The sequence below is a fragment of the Lissotriton vulgaris genome, chromosome 5 (assembly GCF_964263255.1).
Source record: "Lissotriton vulgaris chromosome 5, aLisVul1.2, whole genome shotgun sequence".
NCBI lineage: Eukaryota > Metazoa > Chordata > Amphibia > Caudata > Salamandridae > Lissotriton > Lissotriton vulgaris.
Genome location: NC_141693.1, coordinates 2,034,705,201 through 2,034,719,887, shown reverse-complemented (window position 1 = coordinate 2,034,719,887; position 14,687 = coordinate 2,034,705,201). Strand labels below are relative to the sequence as shown.

General features: G+C 57.6%; 1 protein-coding gene across 1 annotated transcript in view; it reads left to right on the top strand.

Moving 5' to 3' along the window:
• The window catches only part of COL27A1 (collagen type XXVII alpha 1 chain), a 1,047,548-nt gene that overhangs the window by 658,328 nt on the left and 374,533 nt on the right, over window positions 1-14,687 (top strand). The window contains exon 25 of the mRNA XM_086924958.1: window positions 6,711-6,764. Coding sequence (XP_086781084.1) covers window positions 6,711-6,764 — 54 coding nt within the window. The remainder of the gene's footprint in view (window positions 1-6,710; window positions 6,765-14,687) is intronic.

Here is a 14,687-nt window from a genome sequence, read left to right as displayed (position 1 = left end):
ACGGCTGGCCACTGGTAGCCAGTGAAGTTCCTTACGATACGCGGATACTGATTGACGGTAGGGAATATTACCAATCAATCTGGCCGACGCATTCTGGACAATCTGGAGCCGGTCTAACAGATACTGGGGGGCACCAGCATAGAGGCTGTTAGCATAGTCCAGGTGGGACGTGATGAGGGCTTGGGTAACTGTACGGCGGGAATCCAGGGGGAGATAGGGGAGTATTTTTTTGATCATGCGCAACTTCAGGAAGCAGGCAGAGGTCACTTTATTGACCTGAGTTTTGCATGAAAGGGAGTCGTCGAACTGAAAACCCAGGTTACGAGCAGAGTGAACGGGATAGGGAGCGGGATCCAGTGCCGTGGGCCACCACCAGGAGGAGGGGATGGGATCCTTCTGATTGAAAAACAGCACCTCCGTCTTGTCTGCATTTAGTCTGAGATGGTTATCAGTCATCCAGACACTGATGTTGTTGAGGCACTGGCGGAAGTTGGTGAATGCGGAGTCCGAGTGGTCTCTGAAGGAAAACACCAGCTGAGTATCGTCAGCATAGGAGACCACCCTGACTCCGTAGGACTCCACAACGTCGGCCAGTGGGGCAAGATAGACGTTAAAGAACAGGGGGCTGAGGGCGGAGCCCTGTGGCACACCGCATGACAGGGGTTTTTCCTCCGATTTGAAAGGGCGCAGCAGTACCCTCTGACTTCTTCCCGAAAGGAAGGACTTAATCCAGCTGAAGGCAGTGCCGCCAATGCCTATCTGTTTGAGTCGGTCAAGGAGGATGGGGTGGGAGACCGTATCGAAAGCTGCGGACAGGTCGAGGAGGACCAGCATGGCCTCCTCGCCCCTGTCCACGCATTCCCCGAATAGTTTCCGATACTTCCAACAATGCCGTCTCCGTGCTGAATCCAGCTCTAAATCCGGATTGTGAGTCGTGCAGCAGAGAGTGGTTTTCCAGATATTCCGTGAGTTGCAACTGCACGGCTTTTTCCAGGACCTTTGCGGGTTTGGGGAGAAGGGAGATGGGGCGGTAGTTGGCGAAAACAGTGGGGTCGGCATCCGCCTTTTTTAGGATAGGAATCACCAAGGCCTCCTTCCAAGTGGTAGGGAAGAAGCCATGGTGAAGAGAGGCGTTCCAGATGGAGAGGAAGGAGCAGGCTAGCGAAGGTGCCAGTTCTCCCATGAGTTTCGCAGGGACAGGGTCAGAGGGGGCACCGGATTTGCAGTGAGTAAGTAACCTAATCGCATCGTCCCGGTTGAGATTATTGAAGGAGAGGAAGGGCGGCGTAGCTGGGGGACTGGTGGGGGGAGGCAGGGGGACTAGCCCTTTAGGGAAGGAGACACAGAGTTTGTTAATTTTTTCAAGGAAGTGATCTGAGAGTCCCTCGCATAGAGCCTGACTCGCAGTGGTCTGAGTGGCCCTGGCCGGCGGATTGATGAAGTCTTTGACAATGGTGAAGAGGGTTTTAGACGAGTTTTTGGCATTGGTAATTTGAGAAGAAAAATGATCTTTGATAGCGATTTTTTTTTGTTTGAGGAATTTTTTCAGGGCAGATCTGTAGGTAAGTTTAGCTTCAGGGTCGTAGTTTAGTCTCCACTTACGTTCAAGTGCTTTGCATCTGCTTTTCTCCTCACGGAGGGAGGTAGAGAACCAGGGGGCGGAGGGTCGAGATCTAGTGGAGGCAATGACTTTCTGGGGAGCAATGGAGTCAATAGCGTTGACAAGGGCAGCATTTAGCCTGAGAACATTTCCATCAATATCAGAGGAGAGATGTTCCGTCTGGAAGTGGAATACCGGGTCCAAGGTGGCACATGTGACCTTGTGCCACTTTCTTCCCAACTCCTTCCTCGGGGCCAGGGGGGCGGTTTTCCGTCCGAGGGCAAAAGAGAAGGGGATAAGATAGTGGTCGGACCAAGTGAGGGGGAGGGGTGGGAGGACAGTGATAGTCGAGAAATTGGCGAAGATGAGGTCCAAGGTGTGACCAGCCACATGAGTGGGACCGGAGACTAATTGTTTGAGGTGCAGGCTTTCCATAGTTTCCAACAGATTGTTCGCTTTCACGCAGAGAGGATTGTCTACGTGGAGGTTAAAGTCACCTAGGACTAGAAAATATTGGTGTTTGAGGGATAGATCAGCCAGTTGGTGAGTGAGGGCAGTGAGAGAAGGGGAAGTGGTGGTAGGGGGGTTATAAACTAATGTGCCAGCCAGTATAACTGCCGCGGAGTCAGATATAGCGAAGTACATGGCTTCAATTATACCAATATTAGTAAGTTTGGTAAAGGTCAGCTGAAGATGGGATTTGAGGATGACGGCTAGGCCACCTCCAGATTTACCACCAGCCCGGTTCATGCATTTAATATCATATCCTGGGGGGATAGCCAGATAGATATCCGGAGAGGAGGAGTCAGTGATCCAGGACTCAGTGAGGAATAGAATATCCCACTCGTCTGAGGAGATAGACATCCAGATGTCGTTGGCATGACGGGGGAGAGACCGGCAATTGATCAAGCCAGCTTTCAGATCAGAAACGGAAGCTCTTAGAATTGCACTGCATGAATTGGTGCGTGCCATCTTTGGTGACGTAACCAGGAAGGACAGGACTCCACTTCAGAATGTGTAGTGAATGCCCAGAAATTTCCCTATCCTGTGATGTAACCGACCCACTGCCAGTACGGAGTCTTCACAGGTGTGAAACACCCTTGTAGTGCGGGTCCCTCCGCCCCTGCGTAAAGTGCAACCTCCCTCCTCGACTCGCGCTCCACGTCACACCCCCGGAACCATGGAGTTATTTGTTTACAAGGGTGAGTGAGTGCAGAGTGAGAACAGAGTGAGTGCAGAGTGTGAGTGCAGAGTTTGAGTGAGTGCAGAGTGAGAGTGAGTGCAGAGTGAGAGTGAGTGCAGAGTGGGAGTGAGTGCAGAGTGAGTGCAGAGTGTGAGTGCAGAGTGAGTGCAGAGTGAGTGCAGAGTGAGAGTGAGTGCAGAGTGAGAGTGAGTGCAGAGTGAGAGTGAGTGCAGAGTGGGAGTGAGTGCAGAGTGAGTGCAGAGTGAGTGCAGAGTGAGTGCAGAGTGAGAGTGAGTGCAGAGTGAGAGTGAGTGCAGAGTGAGAGTGAGTGCAGAGTGATAGTGAGTGCAGAGTGATAGTGAGTGCAGAGTGTGAGTGCAGAGTGTTAGTGTAGAGAGTGAGTCCTGAGAGTGAGTGCAGAGTGAGTGCAGAGTGCAGAGTGAGTGCAGAGTGAGTGCAGAGTGAGTGCAGAGGGAGTGCAGAGTGAGTGCGGAGTGAGTGCAGAGTGTGAGTGAGTGCAGAGTGTGAGTGAGTGCAGAGTGTGAGTGAATGCAGAGTAAGTGCAGAGTGTGAATGAATGCAGAGTGAGTGCAGAGTGTGAGTGCAGAGGGAGAATGAGTGCAGAGTGAGAATGAGTGCAGAATGAGAATGAGTGCAGAGTGAGAATGAGTGCAAAGTGAAAATGAGTGCAGAGTGTGAGTGAGTGCAGAGTGAGTGAGTGCAGAGTGTGAGTGAGTGCAGTGTGAGTGCAGAGTGAGAGTGAGTGCAGAGTGAGAGTGACATCAGAGTGAGTTCAGAGTGAGTGTGAGTGCAGAGTGAGTGTGAGTGCAGAGTGAGTGTGAGTGCAGAGTGAGAGTGAGTGCAGTGTGAGTGCAGAGTGAGTGCAGCGTGAGTGCAGAGTGAGTGTGACTGCAGTGTGAGTGCAGATTGAGAGTGAGTGCAGTGTGAGTGTGAGTGAGTGTGAGTGTAGAGTGAGTGCAGAGTGAGTGCAGAGTGTGAGTGCAGAGTGAGTGTGAGTGCATAGTGAGTGTGAGTGCAGAGTGAGTGCAGAGTGCAGAGTGAGTGTGAATGCAGAGTGAGCGTGAGTGCAGAGTGAGTGTGAGTGCAGAGTGAGTGCAGAGTGAGTGTGAGTACAGAGTGCGTGTGAGTGCAGAGTGAGTGTGAGTGCAGAGTGAGAGTGAGTGCAGAGTGAGTGCAGAGTGAGTGTGACTTGAAGAGTGAGTGCAGAGTGAGAGTGAGTGCAGAGTGAGAGCAGAGTGAGAGTGAGAGCAGAGTGAGAGTGAGTGCAGAGTGACTGTGAGTGCAGAGTGACTGTGAGTGCAGATTGACTGTGAGTGCAGAGTGAGTGCAGAGTGAGTGTGAGTGCAGAGTGAGTGTGAGTGCAGAGTGAGTTTGAATGCAAAGTGAGTGTGAGTGCAGAGTGTGTGCAGAGTGAGAGCAGAGGGAGAGTGAGTGCAGAGTGAGAGTGCAGAGTGAGTGTGAGTGCAGAGTGAGTATGAGTGCAGAGTGAGAGTGAGTGCAGAGTGACTGCAGAGTGAGTGCAGAGTAAGAGTGAGTGCAGAGTGAGAGTGCAGAATGAGAGTGAGTGCAGAGTGAGTGCAGAGTGAGAGTGAGTGCAGAGTGAGAGTGAGTGCAGAGTGAGAGTGAGTGCAGAATGAGAGCAGAGTGAGAGTGAGTGCAGAGTGAGAGTGACTGCAGAGTGAGTGCAGAGTGAGAGTGAGTGCAGAGTGACTGCAGAGTGAGAGTGACTGCAGAGTGAGAGTGACTGCAGAGTGAGCGCAGAGTAGAGTGACTGCAGAGTGACTGCAGAGTGACAGTGACTGCAGTGTGTGAGTGTGCTGGGTGAACAGTGTGTGTGTGTGCAGGGTGAACATTATGTGAGTGTGTAAGGTGAGCAGAGTGTGAGTGTAGGGGCAGTGTGTGAGTGTGCAGGGTACGAACACTCAAAAATAAGTCCACCACACACACACACATAAGACCACACACATAATACCACACACATAAGATCACACCACACACACACACACCACTCTCACCACCTCACTCTCACCACCACACACTCACCACCACACCACACACTCACCACCACACACTCACCACCACACATGCAACCACACACACAACCACACACACATACCACCAGCCGTCAGTGCACGCTTTCACCGGGCACAAACACCACCAGCCGTCAGTGCACGCTTTCACTAGGCACACTCACCACCAGCCGTCAGTGCATGCTTTCACTAGGCACACTCACCAGCAGCCGTCAGTGCATGCTTTCACTAGGCACACTCACCAGCAGCCGTCAGTGCATGCTTTTACCAGGCACACACACCACCAGCCGTCAGTGCACGCTTTTACCAGGCACACACACCACCAGCCCTCTGTGCATGCTTTTACCAGGCACACACACCACCAGCCGTCAGTGCACGCTTTTACCAGGCACACACATACCACCAGCCGTCAGTGCACGCTTTCACCGGGCACAAACACCACCAGCCGTCAGTGCACGCTTTCACTAGGCACACTCACCACCAGCCGTCAGTGCATGCTTTCACTAGGCACACTCACCAGCAGCCGTCAGTGCATGCTTTCACTAGGCACACTCACCAGCAGCCGTCAGTGCATGCTTTTACCAGGCACACACACCACCAGCCCTCAGTGCACGCTTTTACCAGGCACACACACCACCAGCCCTCTGTGCATGCTTTTACCAGGCACACACACCACCAGCCGTCAGTGCACGCTTTTACCAGGCACACACACCACCAGCCCTCTGTGCATGCTTTTACCAGGCACACACACCACCAGCCCTCTGTGCATGCTTTTACCAGGCACACACACCACCAGCCGTCAGTGCACGCTTTTACCAGGCACACACACCACCAGCCCTCTGTGCATGCTTTTACCAGGCACACACACCACCAGCCCTCTGTGCATGCTTTTACCAGGCACACACACCACCAGCCATCAGTGCACGCTTTTACCAGGCACACACATACCACCAGCCGTCAGTGCACGCTTCCACCAGGCACACACACCACCAGCCATCAGTGCACGCTTTTACCAGGCACACACACCACCAGCCCTCTGTGCATGCTTTTACCAGGCACACACACCACCAGCCCTCTGTGCATGCTTTTACCAGGCACACACACCACCAGCCCTCTGTGCATGCTTTTACCAGGCACACACACCACCAGCCATCAGTGCACGCTTTTACCAGGCACACACATACCACCAGCCGTCAGTGCACGCTTCCACCAGGCACACACACCACCAGCCATCAGTGCACACAGCAATTGTTAACACATCCACAATTACCTATTGTAGCAATCTCACTATGGTGCACTTTACTTTTACACATATTCATCCAAAGCGCTGCATGCCACCCTTGCTACAATTCCAATCCAACCCACATAATTCCACTACACGCCACATGCACACAATCCATACCACATGGCTAAACGACATTGTCATGTACAATGCCATTAGCTCAAACTCAAATAAATCCGAGACCTATTGCATTTCCAATGCTTGTTGTATTGAGTTTCGGTGATTCCACTCCAGAGGGAGGGAGAAGGGAAAGGGCAGTTCACCTCACCTGAGACTGCAAATTGGTGGATGTGAGATATGAACAAACCAGAAGCAGCTGTCCTTCCTTAGGTCGAGTGCACTGGCGTCCATGTACTCAAACTGGGGCCCAAGGACCATCCACCCCTTCAGACCAGTGTCCCACATCCTCCAAAATCCCACTTCGAACCCTCGCCTCTGTATTCTGACTGCATGCTCGCTCTGGGGACCCCTCTCGTCCGCAGCGCGTTCTTCTAAGCTCTTAAGTTCTCACCAGTCTCACTGTGAAGGGAAACAAGTGAAACAAGCCCTGCACAATGCAGCTATTGACCGTGTCTACCTCTCTTCTCTTTCTAGGGAGCGAGAGGGACTGATGGAGCTCAAGGGGGCACAGGACCACCCGGTGCCAAGGTATGTGAGGGTTTGGCTGGGGCGCTGTGGCGCTGGAGCCTGGCCCGGTCTGGGCTCAGATGAGGGTTGAAAGGTATTTACCAATCTGGGTTCAGAGGGGACACAAAGTATCTGCCAATGTGTGTCCTGTTTGAGGGGGACATAAGGTGGGCCAGTGTGCTTCCTGAGGGAATCCACAAGGTATGTACGAGAGGTGGCAGCATGGAGGCTGATCTGCAGCTCACACTCACATGCACCAGAGGTGGCAGCACAGAGGCTGATCTGCAGCTCACACTCCCATGCACCAGAGGTGGCAGCACAGAGGCTGATCTGCAGCTCACACTCACATGCACCAGAGGTGGCAGCACAGAGGCTGATCTGCAGCTCACACTCACATGCACCAGAGGTGGCAGCACAGAGGCTGATCTGCAGCTTACACTCACATGCACCAGAGGTGGCAGCACAGAGGCTGATCTGCAGCTCACACTCACATGCACCAGAGGTGGCAGCACAGAGGCTGATCTGCAGCTCACACTCACATGCACCAGAGGTGGCAGCACAGAGGCTGATCTGCAGCTCACACTCACATGCACCAGAGGTGACAGCACAGAGGCTGATCTGCAGCTCACCCTTCCATGCACCAGAGGTGGCAGCATGGGGGCTGATCTGCAGCTCACCCTCACATGCACCAGAGGTGGCAGCACGGGGGCTGATCTGCAGCTCACACTCACATGCACCAGAGGTGGCAGCACGGAGGCTGATCTGCAGCTCAGCCTCCCATGCACCAAAGGTGGCAGCACGGGGGCTGATCTGCCGCTCACCCTCACATGCACCAGAGGTGGCAGCATGGGGGCTGATCTGCAGCTCACACTCACATGCACCAGAGGTGACAGCACAGAGGCTGATCTGCAGCTCACACTCACATGCACCAGAGGTGGCAGCACGGAGGCTGATCTGCAGCTCAGCCTCCCATGCACCAAAGGTGGCAGCACGGGGGCTGATCTGCAGCTCACCCTCACATGCACCAGAGGTGGCAGCACGGAGGCTGATCTGCAGCTCACCCTCACATGCACAAGAGGTGGCAGCAGGAGGGCTGATCTGCCGCTCACCCTCACATGCACCAGAGGTGGCAGCACGGGGGCTGATCTGCCGCTCACCCTCACATGCACCAGAGGTGGCAGCACGGGGGCTGATCTGCAGCTCACCCTCACATGCACAAGAGGTGGCAGCAGGAGGGCTGATCTGCCACTCACCCTCACATGCACCAGAGGTGGCAGCACGGGGGCTGATCTGCAGCTCACCCTCACATGCACCAGAGGTGGCAGCACGGAGGCTGATCTGCAGCTCACCCTCACATGCACCAGAGGTGGCTGCACGGGGGCTGATCTGCAGCTCACCCTCCCATGCACCAGAGGTGGCAGCACGGAGGCTGATCTGCCACTCACCCTCACATGCACCAGAGGTGGCAGCACGGGGGCTGATCTGCCGCTCACCCTCACATGCACAAGAGGTGGCAGCACGGAGGCTGATCTGCAGCTCACACTCACATGCACCAGAGGTGGCAGCACGGGGGCTGATCTGCCGCTCACCCTCACATGCACGAGAGGTGGCAGCACAGAGGCTGATCTGCCGCTCACACTCACATGCACCAGAGGTGGCAGCACGGGGGCTGATCTGCAGCTCACCCTCACATGCACCAGAGGTGGCAGCATGGGGGCTGATCTGCAGCTCACCCTCATACGCACCAGAGGTGGCAGCACGGGTCTGATCTGCACCTCACATGCACCAGAGGTAGCAGCACAGGGGCTGATCTGCAGCTCACCCTCACATGCACAAGAGGTGGCAGCACGGAGGCTGATCTGCAGCTCACACTCACATGCACCAGAGGTGGCAGCACGGGGGCTGATCTGCCGCTCACCCTCACATGCACGAGAGGTGGCAGCACAGAGGCTGATCTGCCGCTCACCCTCATACGCACCAGAGGTGGCAGCACGGAGGCTGATCTGCAGCTCACCCTCATACGCACCAGAGGTGGCAGCACGGAGGCTGATCTGCAGCTCATCCTCACATGCACCAGAGGTGGCAGCACGGGGGTTGATCTGCAGCTCACCCTGATATATGCACCAGAGGTGGCAGCATGGAGGCTGATCTGCAGCTCACATGCACGAGAGGTGGCAGCACGGGGGCTGATCTGCAGCTCACCCTCATATGCACCAGAGGTGGCAGCACAGGGGCTGATCTGCCGCTCACCCTCACATGCACGAGAGGTGGCAGCACAGGGGCTGATCTGCAGCTCACCCTCCCATGCACCAGAGGTGGCAGCACAGAGGCTGATCTGCAGCTCACCCTCCCATGCACCAGAGGTGACAGCACGGGGCTGATCGGCAGCTCACCCTCATATGCACCAGAGGGGGCAGCACGGAGGCTGATCTGCAGCTCACCCTCACATGCACAAGAGGTGGCAGCACGGGGCTGATCTGCCGCTCACCCTCACATGCACCAGAGGTGGCAGCACGGGGGCTGATCTGCCGCTCACCCTCACATGCACCAGAGGTGGCAGCACGGAGGCTGATCTGCAGCTCACACTCACATGCACCAGAGGTGGCAGCACGAAGGCTGATCTGCCGCTCACCCTCACATGCACGAGAGGTGGCAGCACAGAGGCTGATCTGCCGCGCACACTCACATGCACCAGAGGTGGCAGCACGGGGCTGATCTGACGCTCACCCTCACATGCACCAGAGGTAGCAGCACGGGGGTTGATCTGCAGCTCACCCTCACAGGCACCAGAGGTGGCAACATGGGGGCTGATCTGCAGCTCACCCTCATACGCACCAGAGGTGGCAGCACGGGGGCTGATCTGCCGCTCACACTCACATGCACCAGAGGTGGCAGCACGGAGGCTGATCTGCAGCTCACACTCACATGCACGAGAGGTGGCAGCACGGGTCTAATCTGCAGCTCACCCTCCCATGCACCAGAGGTGGCAGCACGGGGGCTGATCTGCAGCTCACCCTCCCATGCACCAGAGGTGGCAGCATGGAGGCTGATCTGCAGCTCACATGCACGAGAGGTGGCAGCACGGGGGCTGATCTGCAGCTCAAATGCACAGGAGGTGGCAGCACGGGGCTGATCTGCAGCTCACACTCACATGCACGAGAGGTGGCAGCACGGAGGCTGATCTGCAGCTCACACTCACATGCACGAGAGGTGGCAGCACGGAGGCTGATCTGCAGCTCACCCTCACATGCACCAGAGGTGGCAGCACGGGGGATGATCTGCAGCTCACCCTCATATGCACCAGAGGTGGCAGCACGGGGCTGATCTGCAGCTCACCCTCATATGCACCAGAGGTGGCAGCACGGGGGCTGATCTGCAGCTCACCCTCTTATGTACGAGAGGTGGCAGCATGGAGGCTGATCTGCAGCTCACCCTCACATGCACCAGAGGTGGCAGCACGGGGGCTGATCTGCAGCTCACCCTCATATGCACCAGAGGTGGCAGCACGGGGTTGATCTACAGCTCACCCTCATATGCACCAGAGGTGGCAGCACGGGGGCTGAGCTGCAGCTCACCCTCACATGCACCAGAGGTGGCAGCACGGGGCTGATCTGCCGTTCACCCTCACATGCACCAGAGGTGGCAGCATGGAGGCTGATCTGCAGCTCACACTCACATGCACCAGAGGTGGCAGCACAGGGGCTGATCTGCAGCTCACACTCACATGCACAAGAGGTGGCAGCATGGGGGCTGATCTGCAGCTCACCCTCATACGCACCAGAGGTGGCAGCACAGGGGCTGATCTGCAGCTCACACTCACATGCATAAGAGGTGGCAGCATGGGGGCTGATCTGCAGCTCACCCTCACATGCACCAGAGGTGGCAGCATGGGGGCTGATCTGCAGCTGACCCTCATACGCACCAGAGGTGGCAGCACGGGGTCTGAACTGCAGCTCACACTCACATGCACGAGAGGTGGCAGCACGGGTGCTGATCTGCAGCTCACCCTCACATGCACCAGAGGTGGCAGCACGGGGGCTGATCTGCAGCTCACCCTCACATGCACCAGAGGTGGCAGCACGGGGGCTGATCTGCAGCTCACACTCACATGCACCAGAGGTGGCAGCACGGGGGCTGATCTGCAGCTCACACTCACATGCACCAGAGGTGGCAGCACAGGGGCTGATCTGCAGCTCACCCTCACATGCACGAGAGGTGGCAGCACGGAGGCTGATCTGCACCACACCCTCACATGCACCAGAGGTGGCAGCACAGGGGCTGATCTGCAGCTCACCCTCACATGCACCAGAGGTGGCAGCACAGGGGCTGATCTGCAGCACACCCTCACATGCACCAGAGGTGGCAGCACGGAGGCTGATCTGCAGCTCACACTCACATGCACGAGAGGTGGCAGCACGGGGGCTGATCTGCAGCTCACACTCACATGCACGAGAGGTGGCAGCAAGGGTCTGATCTGCAGCTCACCCTCCCATGCACCAGAGGTGGCAGCACGGGGGCTGATCTGCCACTCACCCTCACATGCACCAGAGGTGGCAGCACGGAGGCTGATCTGCAGCTCACCCTCACATGCACCAGAGGTGGCAGCACGGGGGCTGATCTGCAGCTCACACTCACATGCACGAGAGGTGGCAGCAAGGGTCTGATCTGCAGCTCACACTCACATGCACCAGAGGTGGCAGCACGGGGGCTGATCTGCAGCTCACACTCGCATGCACCAGAGGTAGCAGCACGGGGCTGATCTGCAGCTCACCCTCATTCGCACCAGAGGTGTCAGCACGGGGTCTGATCTGCAGCTCACACTCACATGCACGAGAGGTGGCAGCACGGGGGCTGATCTGCAGCTCACACTCACATGCACCAGAGGTGGCAACACGGGGCTGATCTGCAGCTCACCCTCACATGCACCAGAGGTAGCAGCACGGGGGCTGATCTGCAGCTCACCCTCACATGCACCAGAGGTGGCAGCATGGGGGCTGATCTGCAGCTCACACTCACATACACCAGAGGTGGCAACACGGGGCTGATCTGCAGCTCACCCTCACATGCACCAGAGGTGGCAGCACGGGGGCTGATCTGCAGCTCACCCTCCCATGCACCAGAGGTGGCAGCACGGGGGTTGATCTGCAGCTCACCCTGATATATGCACCAGAGGTGGCAGCACGGAGGCTGATCTGCAGCTCACATGCACGAGAGGTGGCAGCACGGGGGCTGATCTGCAGCTCACCCTCATATGCACCAGAGGTGGCAGCACAGGGGCTGATCTGCCGCTCACCCTCACATGCACGAGAGGTGGCAGCACAGGGGCTGATCTGCAGCTCACCTTCATATGCACCAGAGGTGGCAGCACAGGGGCTGATCTGCCGCTCACACTCACATGCACCAGAGGTGGCAGCACGGGGGCTGATCTGCAGCTCACCCTCCCATGCACCAGAGGTGGCAGCACGGGGGCTGATCTGCAGCCCACCCTCCCATGCACCAGAGGTGGCAGCATGGGGGCTGACCTGCAGCCCACCCTCCCATGCACGAGAGGTGGCAGCACAGGGGCTGATCTGCAGCTCACCCTCATATGCACCAGAGGTGGCAGCACAGGGGCTGATCTGCCGCTCACCCTCACATGCACGAGAGGTGGCAGCACGGAGGCTGATCTGCAGCTCACACTCACATGCACCAGAGGTGGCAGCACAGGGGCTGATCTGCAGCTCACCCTCACATGCACCAGAGGTGGCAGCACAGGGGCTGATCTGCAGCACACCCTCACATGCACCAGAGGTGGCAGCACGGAGGCTGATCTGCAGCTCACACTCACATGCACGAGAGGTGGCAGCACGGGGGCTGATCTGCAGCTCACACTCACATGCACCAGAGGTGGCAACACGGGGCTGATCTGCAGCTCACCCTCACATGCACCAGAGGTAGCAGCACGGGGGCTGATCTGCAGCTCACCCTCACATGCACCAGAGGTGGCAGCATGGGGGCTGATCTGCAGCTCACACTCACATGCACCAGAGGTGGCAACACGGGGCTGATCTGCAGCTCACCCTCACATGCACCAGAGGTGGCAGCACGGGGGCTGATCTGCAGCTCACCCTCCCATGCACCAGAGGTGGCAGCACGGGGGCTGATCTGCCACTCATCCTCACATGCACCAGAGGTGGCAGCACGGAGGCTGATCTGCAGCTCACCCTCACATGCACCAGAGGTGGCAGCACGGGGGTTGATCTGCAGCTCACCCTGATATATGCACCAGAGGTGGCAGCACGGAGGCTGATCTGCAGCTCACATGCACGAGAGGTGGCAGCACGGGGGCTGATCTGCAGCTCACCCTCATATGCACCAGAGGTGGCAGCACAGGGGCTGATCTGCCGCTCACCCTCACATGCACGAGAGGTGGCAGCACAGGGGCTGATCTGCAGCTCACCTTCATATGCACCAGAGGTGGCAGCACAGGGGCTGATCTGCCGCTTACACTCACATGCACCAGAGGTGGCAGCACGGGGGCTGATCTGCAGCTCACACTCACATGCACCAGAGGTGGCAGCACAGGGGCTGATCTGCAGCTCACACTCACATGCAGCAGAGGTGGCAGCACAGGGGCTGATCTGCAGCTCACACTCACATGCACCAGAGGTGGCAGCACGGGGCTGATCTGCAGCTCACCCTCACATGCACAAGAGGTGGCAGCACAGAGGCTGATCTGCAGCTCACACTCACATGCACAAGAGGTGGCAGCACGGGGGCTGATCTGCAGCTCACACTCACATGCACCAGAGGTGGCAGCACAGGGGCTGATCTGCAGCTCACCCTCCCATGCACCAGAGGTGGCAGCATGGGGGCTGATCTGCAGCCCACCCTCCCATGCACGAGAGGTGGCAGCACAGGGGCTGATCTGCAGCTCACCCTCATATGCACCAGAGGTGGCAGCACAGGGGCTGATCTTCCGCTCACCCTCACATGCACGAGAGGTGGCAGCACGGGGGCTGATCTGCAGCTCACCCTCACATGCACCAGAGGTGGCAGCACGGGGGCTGATCTGCAGCTCACCCTCATATGCACCAGAGGTGGCAGCACGGGGGTTGATCTGCAGCTCACCCTGATATATGCACCAGAGGTGGCAGCACGGAGGCTGATCTGCAGCTCACATGCACGAGAGGTGGCAGCACGGGGGCTGATCTGCAGCTCACCCTCATATGCACCAGAGGTGGCAGCACAGGGGCTGATCTGCCGCTCACCCTCACATACACGAGAGGTGGCAGCACAGGGGCTGATCTGCAGCTCACCTTCATATGCACCAGAGGTAACAGCACAGGGGCTGATCTGCCGCTCACACTCACATGCACCAGAGGTGGCAGCACGGGGGCTGATCTGCAGCCCACCCTCCCATGCACCAGAGGTGGCAGCACGGGGCTGATCTGCAGCTCACCCTCCCATGCACGAGAGGTGGCAGCACAGGGGCTGATCTGCAGCTCACCCTCATATGCACCAGAGGTGGCAGCACAGGGGCTGATCTGCCGCTCACCCTCACATGCACGAGAGGTGGCAGCACGGAGGCTGATCTGCAGCTCACCCTCACATGCACCAGAGGTGGCAGCACGGGGGTTGATCTGCAGCTCACCCTGATATATGCACCAGAGGTGGCAGCACGGAGGCTGATCTGCAGCTCACATGCACGAGAGGTGGCAGCACGGGGGCTGATCTGCAGCTCACCCTCATATGCACCAGAGGTGGCAGCACATGGGCTGATCTGCCGCTCACATTCACATGCACCAGAGGTGGCAGCACGAGGGCTGATCTGCCGCTCACCCTCACATGCACCAGAGGTGGCAGCACGGGGGCTCGTCTGCAGCTCACCCTCACATGCACCAGAGGTGGCAGCACGGGGGCTGATCTGCCGCTCACACTCACATGCACCAGAGGTGGCAGCAC